The 18,745-nt window shown below is 36.6% G+C and overlaps 1 protein-coding gene across 1 annotated transcript; it reads right to left on the bottom strand.

Annotated features, from left to right (window-relative positions):
* Positions 1-297: 297 nt before the first annotated feature.
* On the bottom strand, positions 298-3,619 carry LOC127802554 (probable glycerol-3-phosphate acyltransferase 8). Its single transcript, XM_052338409.1, has 2 exons — positions 2,925-3,619; positions 298-1,370 (listed from the first exon to the last, which is right to left on the bottom strand). Exons 1-2 carry the CDS (start codon positions 3,564-3,566, stop codon positions 486-488), a joined length of 1,527 nt encoding a protein of 508 aa, XP_052194369.1. The 5' UTR covers positions 3,567-3,619; the 3' UTR covers positions 298-485.
* Between the last annotated feature and the right edge of the window lie 15,126 nt (positions 3,620-18,745).

The following is an 18,745-nucleotide window of genomic DNA, read 5'->3' as shown; positions in this document are numbered from 1 at the left end:
CAAAAGAGAAAATAAATTACATGTAAAAAATTTTTTACCTCACTGCACAGGCCGATCATCAAACTCACACTTCTACTTCATTTTCTTTGGTTGTGATTTGGTCCCAAATTTTTTAATTTGGTAAACACATACACGTGGACCATGCCCAATCAGGACCACTTAATTTACACATTAGAATTTGATTCAAGGGCAGGCTAGCTTCCAGCTGCAGCCTGCAGGTGGGGAAATAATGCTTAATCAGCCAAATCATGCATCTACCGCCAATTAATACTCAAAAAAAAAAAAAAAAACACCACAAAATCCAAACATTTCATTTGCTATCTGTTCATCAAAGTAGGAGACCAAAAACCAATGCTTACACAATCAAATATACTACTAGTAGTAGTAGTACCACTACTACTACTACTACTACTTACTCGCTGGACACTAGCTAGCTACAGAGATGCATGCATGCCTGCCTTTTCTTACCCCAAAGATTATTGTAATCAACCCTCTTTCTTCTTGGAATTCATGGATTCCACCTTCCCGTCATTCCCTCCCAGCAGCAGGTACTTATCCTTCCGGGTCAGCTGAGTACACTCAAATCCCAGCACCCCTGCCAGCACCTTCTGCACGTGATTCGCCACCTCTATGGCCGACTTCCCGCCGGCCTTGCAAGTAATTTCATCTGGCAATCGGTCCAGGAACGTCACTTCGTACGTCGGCCTCGGATTCATGAAGTAGTAATAAGCGTCCCAGAACTTGACCCCACGAACGGTGGTGCCATGGAACATGTTCTGCCTGGTGTTGACGGCGACCGGCACGATCCTGTCGCTGAGCTCCGCGAACAGAGCGCTGAAGCGCAGCAAATAAGGCTCCCGGCAGGTGGTGCCTTCGGGACAGACGACGAGGTCTCCCTTCTGAAGGAGGGATTTGATGCGGGAGGCGTCGGCCTCCCGGTCGCGGGTCAAGGCGACTGCGGGGATGGGAGAGAGGAACCGGGAGAGGCGGCTGACGCTGTAGGTGACGCAGGAGACTTTGCGGCCGAGGGCGATGGCGATGACAATGGGGTCGAGGGCGGTGCGGTGGTTGCAGACGTAGAGATTGCCTGGGGAGCCGGGGGAGGGCGGCGGAGGCGGGTTGCCACGGATGACGAGGTTGATGCCGAGCATGCGGTAGGTGTAGCGGACGATGCGCTCCGGAAGGGGAAGGTTGAAGTAGACTCGGATGAGAGAGAGAGCAAAGCCGAAGGGCAGCCAGAGGTAGGTGATGAGGGCGTTGAAAGGGGTCGGCGGTTGGACCAGGCGGCCGTCGTGGAAGATGATTCGGCTTTTGAGGCGGTCGAGTTGGACTGGAGATGCTGAGTTGTTGGAGTGGACCATGAAGCCAGCCTGGTTGATCACAAAATCCAAGCATATATAAATGAAATGAGAAAACACAAAAACCCAATTAGATCAGATGGCATACATTATGATGAACACGCAGATGTTTTATCTACCATCGTACAAATTAACAGAATTGAATGCGGCTTTAACAGTAGGTGAAGCAGCTGTGCTACCAGGCGGCACATCACATGCTTTGACCCACCTTATCTAGGACGACCACACACTGATCGTTCTTCCATTACTTACAGCTGGAATGGTAAATGCAAAGGTCCCACATGCAACTAACCACCCCCAAATTTTATCCAACAATATAATCCAATGACTGACGATAGCTTTACACAGTTAGCAAACCCGTTCCTTGACGTGTTAAACAAAACTAATCAAGGATCAAGAAAAACTGAAGAAGGAGACCTCGTTAAGAAAATGGTCTACATATTAAGCCAAAAAAGGGGTTCACAATGACGATAACAGTCCAAGCCTTCATAATTTAGAGACATAATTTATTTTCAAAGGTTAGATGCAACACAAAAGTTGTTAACTAGCATCATATAAATTAAAATTTATGACAACGGATTATTATAGCTATAAAACTGCAATTATTATTTCATTTTAGTGATATTTTTCGTTTACAAATTCTTCAAGAAGTCATTTTCAATTCAACCCAAAAAAAAAAAAAAATAGTAGTTTTCAGGGGTTCAAATATTCATTCACCTTTCCACATTTTGACAAGGACTGGGACATCATAATTCAAACTGCCATTGTATATAAGAAGAAATCTTGGCCAATGACACCTTAATGACACATTTCATAAACAAGTTAGCTCCTGCAATTGAATTGCATGAATTTCTGTGGCGAAAGAGCCAATCCTCACATAAGAATTTGGCTTAGATTCCTTTTAAAATTAGAGTTTCCGTGAAATAAGCAAAAGAAGCTGACCTTCCAAGTAAAATATTTGCTGTAAACTAAAATTATTTAAGTTAACATTTCTTCTTTTATACGAAAGTTAACGCTAAGTGTGTCGGGTGCATGTTAAAGAAAGAAAATTCATTTCTACAAAATGTTTGTATGGTCATCTATGGAGATCCCGTCATCATTATTGCGTACTAGCTAGCCATCTTGATCTAGTATTTTGCGTTGAAATCTGCTCATAGATTCTCATGTTAACTGATCTATATATTGAACTAATTAATCCTGATTGCGCGATCTAAGTTCAAAATAGGTTGCTATAATAAATTAACAAGACAGACTGAATTTGATGAAGAGTAAGGATGAAATCAATGGAGAAGGAAATAAAGGATATTTTATAATTATAATTATATTCTAGCGACGGGTATGGACGAAGATATTGTGTCCAAAAATTTTGTTCGAACGTCTTAAATCCTTTTTTTTTAAATTAAAAAAAAAATACATCGTCCTCCACTGCAGTGCAGTCAATGCAAATTCTTAAGAGGAAAATGTAATTCAACTTGTCATTTATTTTCCTACTAATTCTCAGCAGGCAAGCAAAGTAAAGAATTAATGTGAAATAACTAATCTGGAGAGAAAAAGAACAGAAAAAACCTTGCAAATGGACATGAAATCGTGATCAGACTCGCGATCTCCGATCCCAATATCAGGCGATTCGTCCCCAAACTCCTTCAAAATCGCCAACCTCTTCCATTTCCCCACCAGAACCCCAGGGCTCTTGACAAACCCCGTGGCCCTCTTTGTCTTCGGATTCACTTCAATCTCCGTTCCCAACACCTTGTCTCCTCCCAAATACTCCCTCACGAAGTGGTCAACCATCACCGTCGGGTTCGCAGTGACCACAACTTTCCGATCACACTTCTCGAAGACTTTGTAGCTGTCCGCCCTGACGTCCGCCGCATAGAACCTCGGCAGGACCGCGCGGGACACGAGCTCGATGTCGCGGACTTTCAGGCCGGCATAAGAGATGTAAATTAGCATTTGGATGGCGAGCGACTCGGAGACGAAGATGTAAGCGATCGCGATGATCGGGAAGGAGAGGAGGAGAGCGAGGCCTCGGAGAAGGCTGCCGGCTTCGATGGCGACAAGCATGAAGTAGGGGAAGGAGGACCGGGAGATGAGGAGTGTACCGTCGAGGTCCGCCGCGATAGAACGGTGATTGACAGCCGCGACGTCGCATTCGGTGATCGATGGGAATGTTTTGCCGGTGGCAGTCGGTGGCTTCGCCGACGACATGGCTGCGAAAACCCCTCTCTCTCCCTCCCTCGGTCTCTGTATCCGCAAATAGCGAGGGAAGGTCTGGTTTTAAATGCGGGAAGTAAAACTGAAATGACGAGACTACCATTGCGTGGTTTCTACGGTTGAGAAATTTGGCGGTTTCTCACCCAAATTACTTTGTTGCCCTTTTCCTCATAAATAATTCCCAGTATTTATTTTTTATTTTCCCAAATTAACAAGGTGAGAAAAAACTCAACAAACTATTTCTCTTTTACTTTCTTACTTTCAATTTTTATTTTTCCTCGTAATTTACACATATTAGAGAAATTTTTGAAAGAGTTTGTCGTGATTTTAATAAGTAGTGGGATAATTCAGTAATTTTACTTTTTATATTTTTAAATATATTAAGAGTAATGCTAATCGTTGCCTTAAGGGTAATGGTTAAAAAATAATAATAAATATATTTTATTTTCAAACAAAATAAATTTACTGATAACTATAAACAATGCACTTTATTTAAAAATAAAAAAATATTTATTAAAATTTAATCATTGTTTAACATTACCAAAAAAATATTATTCCGAAATTATACTAATAGTCTTTAATACAAAATCGAAAACAATTGTCATCTCCCTCTAATTGTAATTTTTTATTAAAAATAGTCAAAATATATTTTAATATATTATATCATAAAAATTTAAAAAAAAAACATATTACCCAATCAAACATATAAGCATCAGAAAATTTTTATTAATGTGACTTTTTTATAAAAAATAATTTCAATCGAACACATCGTTAAGAGTTGTCGATCACATTGATTGCTCCACTTAGGAACATGACTAATAATTTTGAGAGTATAAATTACGTGAAACATATAAAGAAGAGGGAAAGTTGTAAATATTAAATAGTAGGAGGCCATTGAAAGCATTTAAGCATTATTGTTGTCAATGTCTAAGTGAAGTGAGATGGCTTCACCATTTATTAAGGTTGTTTGGGCTATTGGCATTCATTGCCTTGCAAGTAGGTGAACGAACGGCGAGCCACGTTGCCTCATTAATTGTTTTGTCTTATCTATCACCCTTTTTTTTCTCCTTTCTCTTATTTTATTAGTTCCTTTTGCAAGAGAGTAAAAGTGAAGGTTCCATGGGGGGCAAGAGAGTAAGAGTGAAGACTCTTCCATGCTATAAATGAATGGAGAAAGAGTGAAGAAGGTAGTTGATTGTTGGGGGTTGGAAGGGAGGGGGTAACAGTAAAAAAACATAAAAGGGTTGTGTTTTTTAAAGGCTGTTTAAATTTTCTTGGGGTTTGGTTAGGGTAGTTGAAACCTTGAAGGGTTCAGTTCACCGCTGGGCACCGGTGCGGTTGGGTGGCCCTACCCTTGCTACTCTCGTCATTCATTCATAATAGCACATACTGAACCAGATTGCCACGTGTCCAATATTGCCCTTTCCACACCATAATAAATTTTTGGGCCAAATGTTAATTGAACTTTGGCTAGATTAGTTCTTTAGTAAAATATACTTTTCTACTTCAGGTCTCATCTCAAGGCTATCGTTACTTCTTACATTTTTGTTCAAACTTTATGTATCAATATTTATATTTTATTAATAGACTTGAAGTCTATCTCAGTTCAAATTTTATTTCATAGTTTGTAATATTTAAAGGAAAAAATAATCAATATATGGGGTGAAAAATATAATATATGAAAAGTATTTTATATTTTTTGTTATTTTTAATGTATTTGTTAAATTTATTTGACAATCTCTAAAAAGAAGTTACATAATTTCTTATCTGACTTTTTACAGATAAATTTATCTACTTATTGTATAAATTTATCTGATATTTTATAGATAAGTATAAATTATCCATATGTCCCTTGTATAAAAGTCTCACCTGTATCTTTTCTTTCACCTATTCATCTTCTTTTCTTTTATTTTCATTTCTATCTTGTTCATCTCATTTTCATTTATTTCCTGTTCATCTTTCTTTTATCTTATATTCTTTTCACACTTCCATGAAAATACCCCTAAAAGCTAAGGTAAAGTTTTCTTTCTTATTTCATGTTCACCTTTTTTTTTTTATTTATTGTTCATCTTCTTTACCTATTCATATTTCTGGTTTCTATGTCGTTGCTACCACCATAAAGTCTGCCACAACCTACTTGGCTTCGGTCATTGCCTTCGCTGCAACCTACTTCACCTATCGTTGTTGCCTCTGAAGGGGCCTGCTTTGCCTTCGCTGTAGAATGCTACTACCGTTGTAGCATTCGTCGCGGCCTTACCCCAATATTTATTAATTTCTTTTGCTTTTTGTTCAAATATTTTTGAAAATTTGCTATTCTATCTATTTTTTTTTCTTGAATTTTCTGGATGGCTCTTGCAACGATAGGCACCTTATGCCTTACCCCAACCTCAAATCTCTTACAGTCCATCGTTGCTTGATCAACATGGATGAGCACCTCAAAGTATGGGGCAAAGGATCAAGGGCTTTGACTGAAAACCTTTCACAACGATGTTTTTGAATTTTCTCCCCTTTCTAGATAAGCCTTGTCCCAATTATGCTGAATTAATTATGCAATTTTACATCACTGCTTTTATAGTGTTGGATGGCAAAAATTGTAACTCTATCCTTTTAGCACTTGGTATCTAATCTCATCAACTTGTTGTGCAGTAACTGCTTGCCCTCCGTGCTATACTAAATATTTGTCATAGTTTTTGGTTATTCTGCTATTCATTGAAATTATTCAAAATTTATCATTTGTCTAATACTTTTCTTATCTTAATCTCAAGTGTATCATGGCATCATTCCTAATTTCCTCTAGATCATGCTTAATTGGTTATCTTTTTTTGTTGCTTCATGGTACCATTTTTATGCATGTTTTTATTTCACCTTTTAAAATTTGCCATATGGTAGAAGCAAGGTTATGCAATGTTTTTTCATGTGTAGTTTACAAATTGGAACCTTCTTTCAGTATTCAAATTTTTTGCAAATTGTGGACTTAAATTTTTGCAAGAATAATAACATTTGATTTGATATTAGCATTTGATTGTTCAAGAATAATCATTTGTGTGTTGAAAAATAATGTTCTTTGCCCATAAATTCTTATTTACTCTTCTTTTTTTTTTTTTTTCATTTGTAGTCATAATGGATAATATGGATCTTGAGGAGTTTAATATTGAATGGAATAAGGACTCGTGAGACAATGATGATGACCGGATTGTTATAGTTGATAATTGTAATATGTTGGCTATTTAGATCTATTGCAAGTGTTGTTGTAGCTGTTGCAAAAATATCATAACTTAGTTTGGATGACTCTACCTCCTGTAAGGTAGGAAATCCTAGTAGAGATATGATTTACACCAAATGAGACATTCTAGTGATAAATCGATAGCAAGAAAGCACAACTAAATTGACGTAGCAGAACATTCCAAGCAGGAAAAGATTATGGGTATTAAGTCATTACACTAGCAGCACAGTGCACCATATCTGTAACACCCCGCCTTACACGGGTGCGTCACTATTAGGGAATCTCCGGGAATCTTTTTTTTTCCAAGTCTATCACACGCGGCACCATGAGTATAATCTTCACATGCAAATGAAACACCCGTCGCATACAATGGCTGGCGCCCACAGTGATTACAAGAACAATCTTCACATACAGGTAAAAATATCTCGAGAACACCAGTCTTGCTCGTTTAACTAACAAGTTCAATAGATTTAAAACTAAACGAGACATAATATAACGCAACGGATTAGATAATATCAAAATGTCGTGAGCTAACACGAGTTCCTTACAAAGTGTTCCCACACCGAAATATGTATTACAAACTATCAAATGATAACAGCATTATCACACAATCATTCATACATATACCAATAAAAGTACTAACACTCCCAAAATGGTATAATGACTATCAAACTAAACATCGTTGGCCCCATCGGCCATGTCCTCGACCTCGCAGTAGTCCCTGGCTGGAACGTTGAATGTTCCAGGGGCATAACCCAGGTTAGATGATAAAACATTTAAGTGATAGCATGAAACAGTTTACATAATGCATGAAAGACATATAAGTATGGCATATACAAACAAACGACAACATGCAACACGTCTAACTTGAGAAATCTCCCTGACATACTCAACCTCCTGTGAAAAATTCATTCCACACACCGTTGGGGTTGACCTTGGTGCGACATACTTAATCTCTCGAGTGCCCTACCGTGTCACTCGTTTACTTGGATTAACCTTGCCTCATTCTCAAGAAAACCCTATCCCGTCCCCCAAGGACACAACATCGACACGAAAATCAATGCCCCGATGATATGAAAATCACACGCCATGCATCGACTCTTTTGCAAGTAAAAACAGTTGATGCAATATACCACAAGTTCAATATGCAAATGATGCCACAAGTACATAAATGAAACACCAAAGCATAATACCCCAAGTTCAGGAGGGTATAACCGCTCACTGGAACTAGTTCAATAACATGTAACCTAAGCTCGGGAGGGTAAAATCGCTCACCTGAACTCACTACACGCACACCAATGCATTTCCAAGCAAAGGTAAGACTAGAATCAGACCACTCACTTCAATTCGAAAAAGATAAGTTTTTGCCTCAAAAAACATGTCGTATCTCGAAAAACATAAAATCATTCATTCCAACAAACCAATTGTCTCCTATTCACCATTAGGACCTTAGAAATCAATATTTCTATTTTTCCTTAATTTTTCCTATTTTTCAAACATTTCTCCCTCTCGAAAAATCATAATAAATACCAAACACCCATTTTTCCCAAATATTTTTGCATAAACCATCCTAAAATAATTTTATAAAAATTATAAAATTAAAATCAAGGAAAACTTGGGCTTTACGCGCCCTCACACGTTGGTTCATGGATGCGGCTGAAGTCCGCGCGTGCAGTCACTCGTTTTGTCCTCTCCGGTCTTCTTCTCCGGCAAGGGTCGCCAGCGATAGCCTCCGATGCTCGTTCTAATCAAAGGGGCTTGAAGATCTTGATGAGGCGACCACGATGGCACCCCCAAATGGTCGAAACAACCACCGGACGATACCTTAAACGGTGGTTGCAGGTCGCGATTTCGGCGAGCCCGACTTTTCGGCCAACTCCCTAAAACCCCACTTTGCCTACTCCAAACGCTCCAGAAACGATCCTTACAACCAAAGGAACAAAAACCCCTTATCCTAGAAGTTCGATTCAACCTAAAACGAGAGTAATTTTTGTCGTTCTTGTTTTCGAAACCCTCAACCTCCACCCCCTTTTATACTCGTTCTTGACCCGATTCCCCACCATAACTTGCTCGTTCTTATCCCTTAAGCCCAAATCTAGCCTCCAAACCAATCGAACAACCCCAAATCACGAGCTAAAGCCCTCGAAAGATTCGGCCAAATCGAAAATCCCATCCACCATTATTTCCGATCACGTTAAGGTCATTTCCGGCCAATAGCAACCTCCAACGACTTCATCATCGCCTCGAGACTACCCTAGAGTCTTCGGGCGACCTTCCCGATGCCTCCAGGGGCGGCTACCGACGGCCACAGTGCGGCTGGTTGGTTTCCCACTTGATTTTTCATATTTTGCACTTTAGCCCCCCAAGAAACTTCCAGTTGCATTTTCTCCGAATCCTTGATACCCCTATACTTCTCGTTAATTCCTTGACTGCCCTTGAGTTATAAACTATTCATTTCCCTCAAGAATTTCTAGAAAATCCGTCGTTTCAACCTCCCTCGAGTAGTTTACAAAATCTGCAATTTTGCCCAATTGCCCCTAATCACGTGTTTTTTACTTCAAACATTCGTGAATCTTTTCGTTTTATCAAATATTGCTTATTTGGACAACTTTACCTTTATTGGCTTGCTTGACATAGTCTCTCACCCTTCGGTTGCGTTTTGAATATTACATGTAAGCCCAAAACTATAGTAAATACCAATTTTGATCTCATAATTTCTAAAAAACACTCTTAATATTAAATACTAGGTATTACAACATCTGCAAGGGCATACCTTCTTTATTAGTTGAACATCATAGGATGTTCCATACTTGTTTCTAATAAAATTTGCCAGGTCTATTCCACTAAAAGAAGAGTCAACTTTACCAACAATTCTTTCAATGTTTTCTCTAAGCATTTAACTGTTTATCTGAAAAAGGAAAAAGGAAATGTGAGCATGCTTATTCAAGTCCAAAGTAATAATGCACAACCACAAGCATACATGAACACATGTTCAAGTGAACAAAGCTTCTGCAAGTTTCATTGAACACAGCAATCTGTGGACACTATGGCGCAATTCAATGTCTCTGTTAAGAAGGAACACTAACGCAGAATTCGTCCACTATAAAGATGATAAAACATAAGATATAAGTGCATAAGATTGATAATTAACTTGAAATCCCATATGCATCAAGAAAGGAAATACATGAGCCTACTACTAGAGTAATCCTTAGCTACCAAATAAAATATGGTTCAATAATATATCCTTGCATGCCAACAGCAACTCTCTCACAAAATTTTTTCTATCACAAAACAGAATATATCCTTGAATTCATCCACTGTCGAGCATCAACTTTCCTTCTTCTGCCACAATCGGTCTAGAGCACTGTCTATCAGCATCTCCCTGAAAACTAAAAAAGCATTGTTAAAAAAATGAATGATTGTAAATCCAAAAAGCCCACTCTAATAACCATTGTTAAAAAAATAAGGAGCAATCTAACTTAAGAATGGATATATCAGTTGAAATCGAGTATATACAATGAGATGAGACACGTTGCCTTCAATAAGTTTTAGACGACAAAAATAGATAAGTGAATAAAAGTACTGACCAATAACTATGCATATATGATATGAACTGATATATCCTCTAGTTATCTAGAAAACTTTATTTAAAAAATTCATATTGAAATAATAAATTTTTCCTCTGTAAAAACTTAATAATGAACAACAAATCATTGTATTGGAAGTATAATTACAGATTGACCTATTCCATGTTACTGTCTTCCTCGGGATGTCGATGTGGCATATAGGTTAGCATAAATGGTTGACCTATTTCATAAGTCGACACCCAATTCACTCCATAAGCTTGATAGTTAACACCCTACCAATGGGCGCCTGACCTTCCATGCACTCCAGCCAAGTCCTAAATAGCCAAATGAAAGTTTATGTATCCTCACTGGATACTAAACCACAACCAAACAACGTCAACTGTCCGTGATGATTCACATCAACAAAAAGGGCATATCATACTTATTTGTCAAGTATGTGGTATCGAATGTCACAATATCGTCAAATTCCTTGTATGCTTGTCTACACCTATTATCAGCTCAGAATACATTCTTCAATCGACACTCATCATCCAAATCCACACTGAAGAAAAAATCAAGACATTGTGCTTGCATTTTTTAAAAGTAGACTTGTATTGCAGCTGTATCTCCCTCCCCAAGTCTTAATCTCCTAATCTTATCAATGTAGTTTCTACAATCCATTTCAACAAATGATAGATTCTCATATCCACCTGCTTCAACAATAGCTAAATTGTAACTTTTGTGCTTCGGAATACCAGGTATGTCGTTTACTTCAAGCTTTCGTTTCACTTGTTCACTCAATTGTCAATTACATTGATACAACCTGGATTTTGAATGACTTGTTTTGTGATTATGCTCCAAAATGACTTTGGTAACACACTATGTTCCTATCACATCTATCATAGTTGTCAGTCTAGCTAAACACCCTATGTTATTAGTCGGTTGAGGCTTGAACGAGCTGCTTGTATCACTACTTATCAAGCCTTCTCAACTACAAGCAAATGTCACATATTTCAATGACCCATTACTATCATTTTTCGAAGTTCTTTTTCTAACAGGGAAACCCACACTATAAGCATATACTTTGTAAAATTTAAAAATCTCATTATCGTCCCTAAACTTCATCCAACCGTAGGCACGATCTCCCTAGTCTCTAATGTGCATTCATTGTCTACCCGTACTTCAATCTCATCATCAGAAACTACCACATTCTCTTCGTCAGCATTCGAAAATTGATCTAAAAGAGACAAATTTATCAGTCAATTGAATTTCAAATCAATAATTTAATCTGTCTAATTTTATATGTATAATGAATTAAATTCACATGGGCTGTCAACTTACTCTCACTGAAATGTTTGGATAATAAACAAGGGCTCAAACCATAACAAAGCCATTATTAACATTTAGAGCAATTCTACACTGCCTGAACACAGGAGATCGTCTAATATCCTAATTAATAAAATAACAACCAACAAAACAAAACAAAACAAAATCTATTTAACCAAACATCTTGCCTAGAGAAAACGTAAGATAATATCCAACAAAATAAAACAAAATCCATTAACAAAACAATCAACAAAACAAATCCATTAACAAAACAATCTTACCTAGGTCAATTAACGTAAGATAAAACAATCTCAAACCATAACAAAGCCATTATTAACATTTAGAGCAATTCTACACTGCCTAAACACAGGAGATTGTCTAATATCTTAATTAATAAGATAACAACCAACAAAACAAAACAAAATCCATTTAACCAAGCATCTTGCCTAGAGAAAACATAAGATAATAGCCAACAAAACAAAACAAAATTCATTAACAAAACAATCTTACCTAGGTCAATTAACGTAAGATAAAACAATCCATTAAGATAATAGCCATTATCGTAAGATAAAAATGTGCAATCTATAAAGATGATAACAACCAACGAAATTCATTAACAAAACAAAATGCCCAAAAGAAAACATAAAAGACCAGGGGCCAATCTTACCTAGGTCCAACAATGTTGTCGATGGCCAGTAAAGACGAAGGCGGTATGACTGGCAACGGTGCCGAGTGGAGGCAAGGCGGTCCGACTAGCGGCTGTGGCCTAGAGGCTGTCGGCGAGGAAGAAGAAGGAATGAGGAGGCAGAGAAAGAAGAGGCACGTCTTTGGCGAGAGGCCGTCTGTAACGTCCCGAATTTTTGTAAATCTCGAAATCTTAAAAAATAAATAATAGTTGGTTGAGGTTATTATGGAATATTTGAAAATTTTGGAGAAAATATTTATTTATGGTGTTATGAGGAAATGAAAATTTAAGGTAATTAATTATTTGGAAGTAATTATGGAAATATTGAAAATTGGAGCAAAAGTCATCTTAAAAATAAAATGGGGGGTAATATGAAGCAATGAGGGGCTGAACCAAGTGGCGGAAGTGCTCGTGTGCACGTGAGGTTCGGGGGATTGAACCCCTGCAAGTGCAAAAGCAAGGCTGGGAATTTTTATTCCCAGCCAGGCGCCAAACGGCACCGTTTCAGGCGCCCAGCGCGCAGGAGCGCGCGGCCGTGTACGCGGCCTTCCTGGCCGTGCCAAGTGGCAGCACGCACTGCCTGCTGCTTTGCCTTCCAATTTTGTCCGCCACAGCCTAAAATCACTACACATTTTGATGCAATTGCCCTAAGAACTTGGGAAAAATATCAATGATATTGTCCAAATAGTGGACTACCCAATTATGCCATAAAATGATGTAAATTAAGAAAGTGCTCAATGAAGAATGAAATAAATAGAAAGTCTGGAGGGCAATTGAAGGCAGGGAAAGTGAACGTCAATTTGAGGAGAAGTAGAGCAATAAGATATGTTCAATTCTAAACCTATTCTATTATTAGTCAATTGATGAATTGATTAGTAAGGTGGTGTATTTGATTAAGCTAAAGTCTATTCTAATTAGTTAATTTAATTATTAGTTAGTTAGTTAAATCAATTAGTAAGGAATAATGTTTAAGTTAGTCAATTAGTTAATAACTTTGTGGATTCAATAGTTAATAAATTTAATTATGGGTTGATCTTGTTTTGAAAATATTTTTGTTAAGTGAATTGAGTGCGTCAACGGTACAAATTATCAGGCGGCACGTATCTCGAGGTAAGGGTTTAATATGCTCTGTGCGTAAATTTCTTTTGTCATGACTTGCATAAAATATTGAGGAAGTGACTAGGCATGGGGCAGTGGATTGTTGACTGTGAGGGTCCTAGGACGGGGTCATAGCTGGAACCACTAGAGGCTACCTAAAGCCTGAGATAGGTGCGGTGGACAGGCTTGCATGCATGTTGCACTTCATATTTATCTTTGATGTCATGCTGAATAATTTACTGCATTGCATATTACCTTTACTGAGAATTAGGACTCACCATTCTCACTAACCACACAGATAGTTCAGGGTCCGATAAAGGGAAGGCAGTGTATGTCGAAAACCAACTGAGTGATGGGAATGGCAACCCATGACGGGAATGCGACCTAGTAACTTGTGTCTGTCATGTAATTATTTTGTGGATGTGTTGAACGCTGCTTGTATTTTCAAGTTGGACTTATTACTTTTAATGAGTACTTTATGTGAGCAAACTATGTTGTACCCTAATTGCAATTTAATAATCTGCTCATAAGGTACGGGTCAAATTCGAGTGTCCTTCCGCTGCAAATGAGTCATAGACCTCAAGTTCTCGATGTCCAGAGGCGGTGAAGCCTGGACCCCACCCAGAGCGCCCACGTTATTTTATCCCCATGTTGTTAGGGCATAGCCGGTCTCCGGAGTGGGACCTACTAACGTAACCCTGATATTACGGTGACACCCGGTAGTGGGAACGGGGCGTCACACCGTCGACGATGAGAAAGGAGGAAAAAAAAGACAGTCGACGAGGAAGAAGAAGGTTGTGCAAAGGTGGGAAAGAAAGAAAGAGGTGCGTTTGGCGAGATGCAGTTGCCTAGGAGAAAGGAGGAACAAAAGGCAATCAGCAAGGAAGGAGGCTATAAAAGGCTGTGCTAGAAGGAAAGATGTGTGGTTTGATAAACCTTGCTCCGAATTGCTCTCAAAATGGCGCCAATTTGACAGTCAATTTCTTGCGCAATATTAGCTTCAGTAATCTCTCTGTATAAGATTAAATGCAGTGTCAATGTCATATATAACATTTTTCTCTTTCTATTTGGTAATTAACCAAAAGTGTGTGAATTTTGCTACTTAATTTGTTGTGTTGTGTGCATTTATATAGATGTTACCAAATACTGGTTATTCTCTCAAATGCTGCTTTACATTGGCATAATTGGGATTATGCATATTTTAATAAATTAATGTGAATTTGAAATGATTTATGAAAGAAAATGAATGAAAAGAATGGCAAGTACAATGGGCTCTTGTAATTGCGTCACTTAAAGGAATGGGTTAGGAGTACAAGAAAGAGTAGTGACACTGACATGCGTGTAACCATCACAATAAATAGGCGTAATTTATGGATGGGAATGGGATATTTATTTGTTAGGCCAAATGTCATGTCGCTGCATGCCCTCCTAAGATGTGACACTATAATAATTTGTACATTTATTATAAGGTATTTCAATTGAAATTTATATTCTCAGTATATAATATAATTATTAGTATAATAATATAAATAAACATAGGGTCTAACATTTCCTTTTAGGATCATTTATGATTCGAAGGCCCAAAAAGGAAACAAGGCCCATTGGAAAATCTAATGAAACGCGAACCCAATAGGAGTTGTAAGGGGGGATTGCATTTGGGCTGGATGTCACAGAAATTTTATTTTCTGTTTTTGACTTTTGTAACGATTTTAGTAACTTCCACTTCCAGATTAGAAAACAAATTAAAAGACTACATTTATTTATTTATTTATTTTTCATTAATTTATTTTTTAAATTATATGTTTATTTATTTCTCAAAAGGGTTGAGAAGAGAAGGAAAGTAAGATAGGGCAATATTACAGAAGAATTCGCCCATGGAGTGTGGCCCCATATGTTAGCTAGACAAAATCAATTATCTCAAAATAATAAAAATTCTGAAAATATTAAAACGTTATTTTTACTCTTTTTTAAAAAAAAAAAATTTGCAAAGAACACCTATGAGGTCTGGAGAAATAGTAAGAAACTCCTTAACAATTGAGAAATGACATTAACTATCCCTGTTATAAAAAAAATAAAAATAAAAAGTAATTGACTATTTGATGTTTTTTCTTGTTCATCTTTCTTCTCTTTCTAACTCTTTTTATTTAATTTAAACATATATATAAATAAATTAAAAAAATAAACAATCAAAGATTATAAACAATTAAAGGCCATTCGAGAAAAAGAAATAATAAACCTAGACCGAATTTGGGTTCATTGCAGCAAACCTAAACCAACCTTAGAATTGATCTAGGATGAACCTCAATTTATCGTTAAAAAAGAGATGTCCCATTCATCGTTGCTACCATTGTTGACGTGAAATTGATGTCCCATTCATCGTTGTTCATTTATTGTAGACAGAAAAAAAAAATAGTAGAGAATAATGAATTTAAATATAAGAATATTTTAATCTTTCTATAAATTTTTTAATGATGTTAACTAACAACATGAAAAAATTGATATTAGATCTCAGGGGGTGTTTTTTGTATTTTCTCAAATATCAAAGGTATTTTTTGTAATTACCTTAAATCTTAGAGGTAATAAGTGTAATTTTTCTTCTTTGGTTTCTAATTTAAAATTTTAAAAAGAAACTGAGAATAAGACACCGCCTTTAAAGGTATATTTCGTGACGCCCGGATTCTAATGAATTAGGTTCGAAAAATTAAAATAAATGAGGCATTAAATTTATTTTTTTTTGTAAATCTATTTTTTAATTCCACCTTTTCTTTTTCCTTGAAATGAGCTAAAAGCATTACCTTTTTTAATTTCAAAATAGAAAAAAGAATCTTTGTTCCACTCATATGGAAGGAATGTCTCAAATTGAAAATCTTTCAAAATTCATTATAATTATGTATTTTGGATTCCATAAGTTATATTCAAATGCCCAAATTAATTTTTCAAGAAACTTTTTTTATAACGAGAATAACTCAAGTTCACATGATCATATAACTGATATTTAAATCATGAAAAACCCATTGTACCAAAACATAAGCCATTGGTCTTTGATGTTCACAAGAATCATTTGGAATACTTGACTCTACTCATAAATTAATCCTCACTATTTTTTTTACACCTTTATGGAAATGGTCTTTCTCGAGGCCAATCATTTTTATAAAAATGGTAAAAGAAATTCTTACATGGTTTTAATTACTATTATTTCTTCTTTTTTTAATGACTTAAAGAGACCTGGGATTTAAGAATGTTTCTTTAGAAAATTAAACATGAACCACAAATACACCATTTATTTACAAACACCACATTTAATTTTTTATTGATTTTCTCAATGGGATTAGATTTTACAAACATCCAACTAGAAATTTATAATGAGACGAGACAGCATTTAGAAGCTTAATTAAAATAGCCATTTTTACAAAAGCTACTAAAATAGCATTAAATTGTTGTTTTCTCTTTGTCATTGCCTGAGCTTATGGTACCTATAATATCTTTTGCACCTGGAACGTTGAATGTTCCAGAGGTATAAACACCCAAATTAAATACAAATATCCAAGTGAGATAACTCATTATTATAGTGCGTGCAAATGTATTATGCAAAATGTCGTGGAGTAATCTGATGGTAATGGCGTCAGGGCGTTGCAATCACCCCCGTGGGCCATCATGTTATCAAAAAGCCATAACCATCCCTAACTTAGGAGGGTGTGGTCCTAGACCACGTACATGATGCAACCCATCTCAATGCCACTAGCTATGAATGTAATGATGTATGTCCAAGTATAATAAAAATGCAATACAAAGGTAAATAAATGATATGCTAGCCACCCAAATATAGATACGACATGCAAGGGATGTGGGAGTTCATAAAACAAAAATCAACTCACTTCAGCAAACTGGCTCAGGTACTATTCACGGTGATTTGTTGTGTTTTCTGCATAAATAGTATAATTTCGAAAACCAAATGTCAAATGTTTTTATATGGAATTGTAGAGAATAATTTAATACATTTCTGAAAAATTTAAGGTAAAATGGAGTTTGCATGCGCTGTCGAAAGAAGCCCTCACGCGTCTGTATGCACAGGAAGATCTAGCGCGTGCGTTGCACGCGCCGATCGTCTTTTTTGGCAGCCTCCGATGCGACAGCGACTAGCTCTCTATTTTTTTTATTTTCTCACCCATTTTAACTCTATTTTGCTCTCCGTTTGATCCTATACCTCCTTCTTTCTTTCCTCTACAGGATTATAACTTAAAATTGGACTTACCGTGTTGCTTTAGGTGACCCACGCCCAATTCCAGCGAGTGCTCTTGCAATTTCGGCCACCTTTTTTTTCTTTTATTTCTTAGCGAAATCACTCACTCTCACTTTCAAAATACTCCTCACCTTCCTATGAATAGGATTTTCCCTTCAAACTGCTCGGCCATGCCTTAAACTCTTGAGTTTTCTTCATCCTTATCCAAGAACTTAAATTTATAAGAGAAATTGGTCAATCCCTTCTTTCCAGCTTTCCTGCCACACCAAGCCTATTCTTGAGGGTTCACGATGGCCTCTTCAGCTAGCGGTCAATCCGTTTGGTTATTCTGGCGAGTCCTGTTGAAGGTTTTCAACAATTTACACTTTGGCCCAAAGTTTGGTATTTTTACACTTTGCCCCCCTAAGTTTTGAGTTTTTAACCCTCCGCATAACTTCTTATTTTAATCCTTGAACTTCTTAAAAGGGGTTCATTTCGTTATTTAACGTCTCCTTAAACATTTTTATTATATTTAGAGAAATTACGTTTTTACCTGATTTTTCTTAAAATAGAGGTTTTACCCCTGAATTTTCGCGATTCCTTGGGACAATTCTTATTTATTACATAACTATGGCTTACAAAAGTCTCGAGTATTACATATTTCATTGTAATTTTGTGTTTATATATATATATATATATACTATTTTTCAAATAAAAAACTTTAGAACACATTAATCCTGTAGAGTGCTCACAATTTTGTGACAATAATATTTAAACATGGTAAAAAATATTTAGCATTAATTAATTCCTTAAAAGCAACTTCCAATATATGATTTTCAATATGGGTCATACTATTTATATATTATTTATGTACATCTTAACCTACACAAAGCACATAAATAACATTAATATCTCTTGTCTCATTGTATGTCACCATCTTATATGAGGATATTTTAGATATTGATACATCATTATGTAATTCAAAATATACACAATGATATATCAATAGCATTTTTCTTCCAATATAGCAGATTAACATGGTTTATCTGAAATTGA

Source organism: Diospyros lotus, chromosome 5, assembly GCF_014633365.1.
Source record: "Diospyros lotus cultivar Yz01 chromosome 5, ASM1463336v1, whole genome shotgun sequence".
Lineage (NCBI taxonomy): Eukaryota > Viridiplantae > Streptophyta > Magnoliopsida > Ericales > Ebenaceae > Diospyros > Diospyros lotus.
Note: the sequence above shows the minus strand (reverse complement) of the source record. Positions and strands in the feature narration are given on the sequence as shown.

What these genes read in the sequence shown, in the direction of transcription:
- LOC127802554 (XM_052338409.1), bottom strand. Translation starts at nt 3,566, where the DNA reads ATGTCGTCGGCGAAGCCACCGACTGCCACCGGCAAAACATTCCCATCG. An exon ending in ATTTCATGTCCATTTGCAAG is followed by an intron (nt 1,371 to 2,924) that starts GTTTTTTCTGTT and finishes GTGATCAACCAG; the next exon opens with GCTGGCTTCATGGTCCACTC.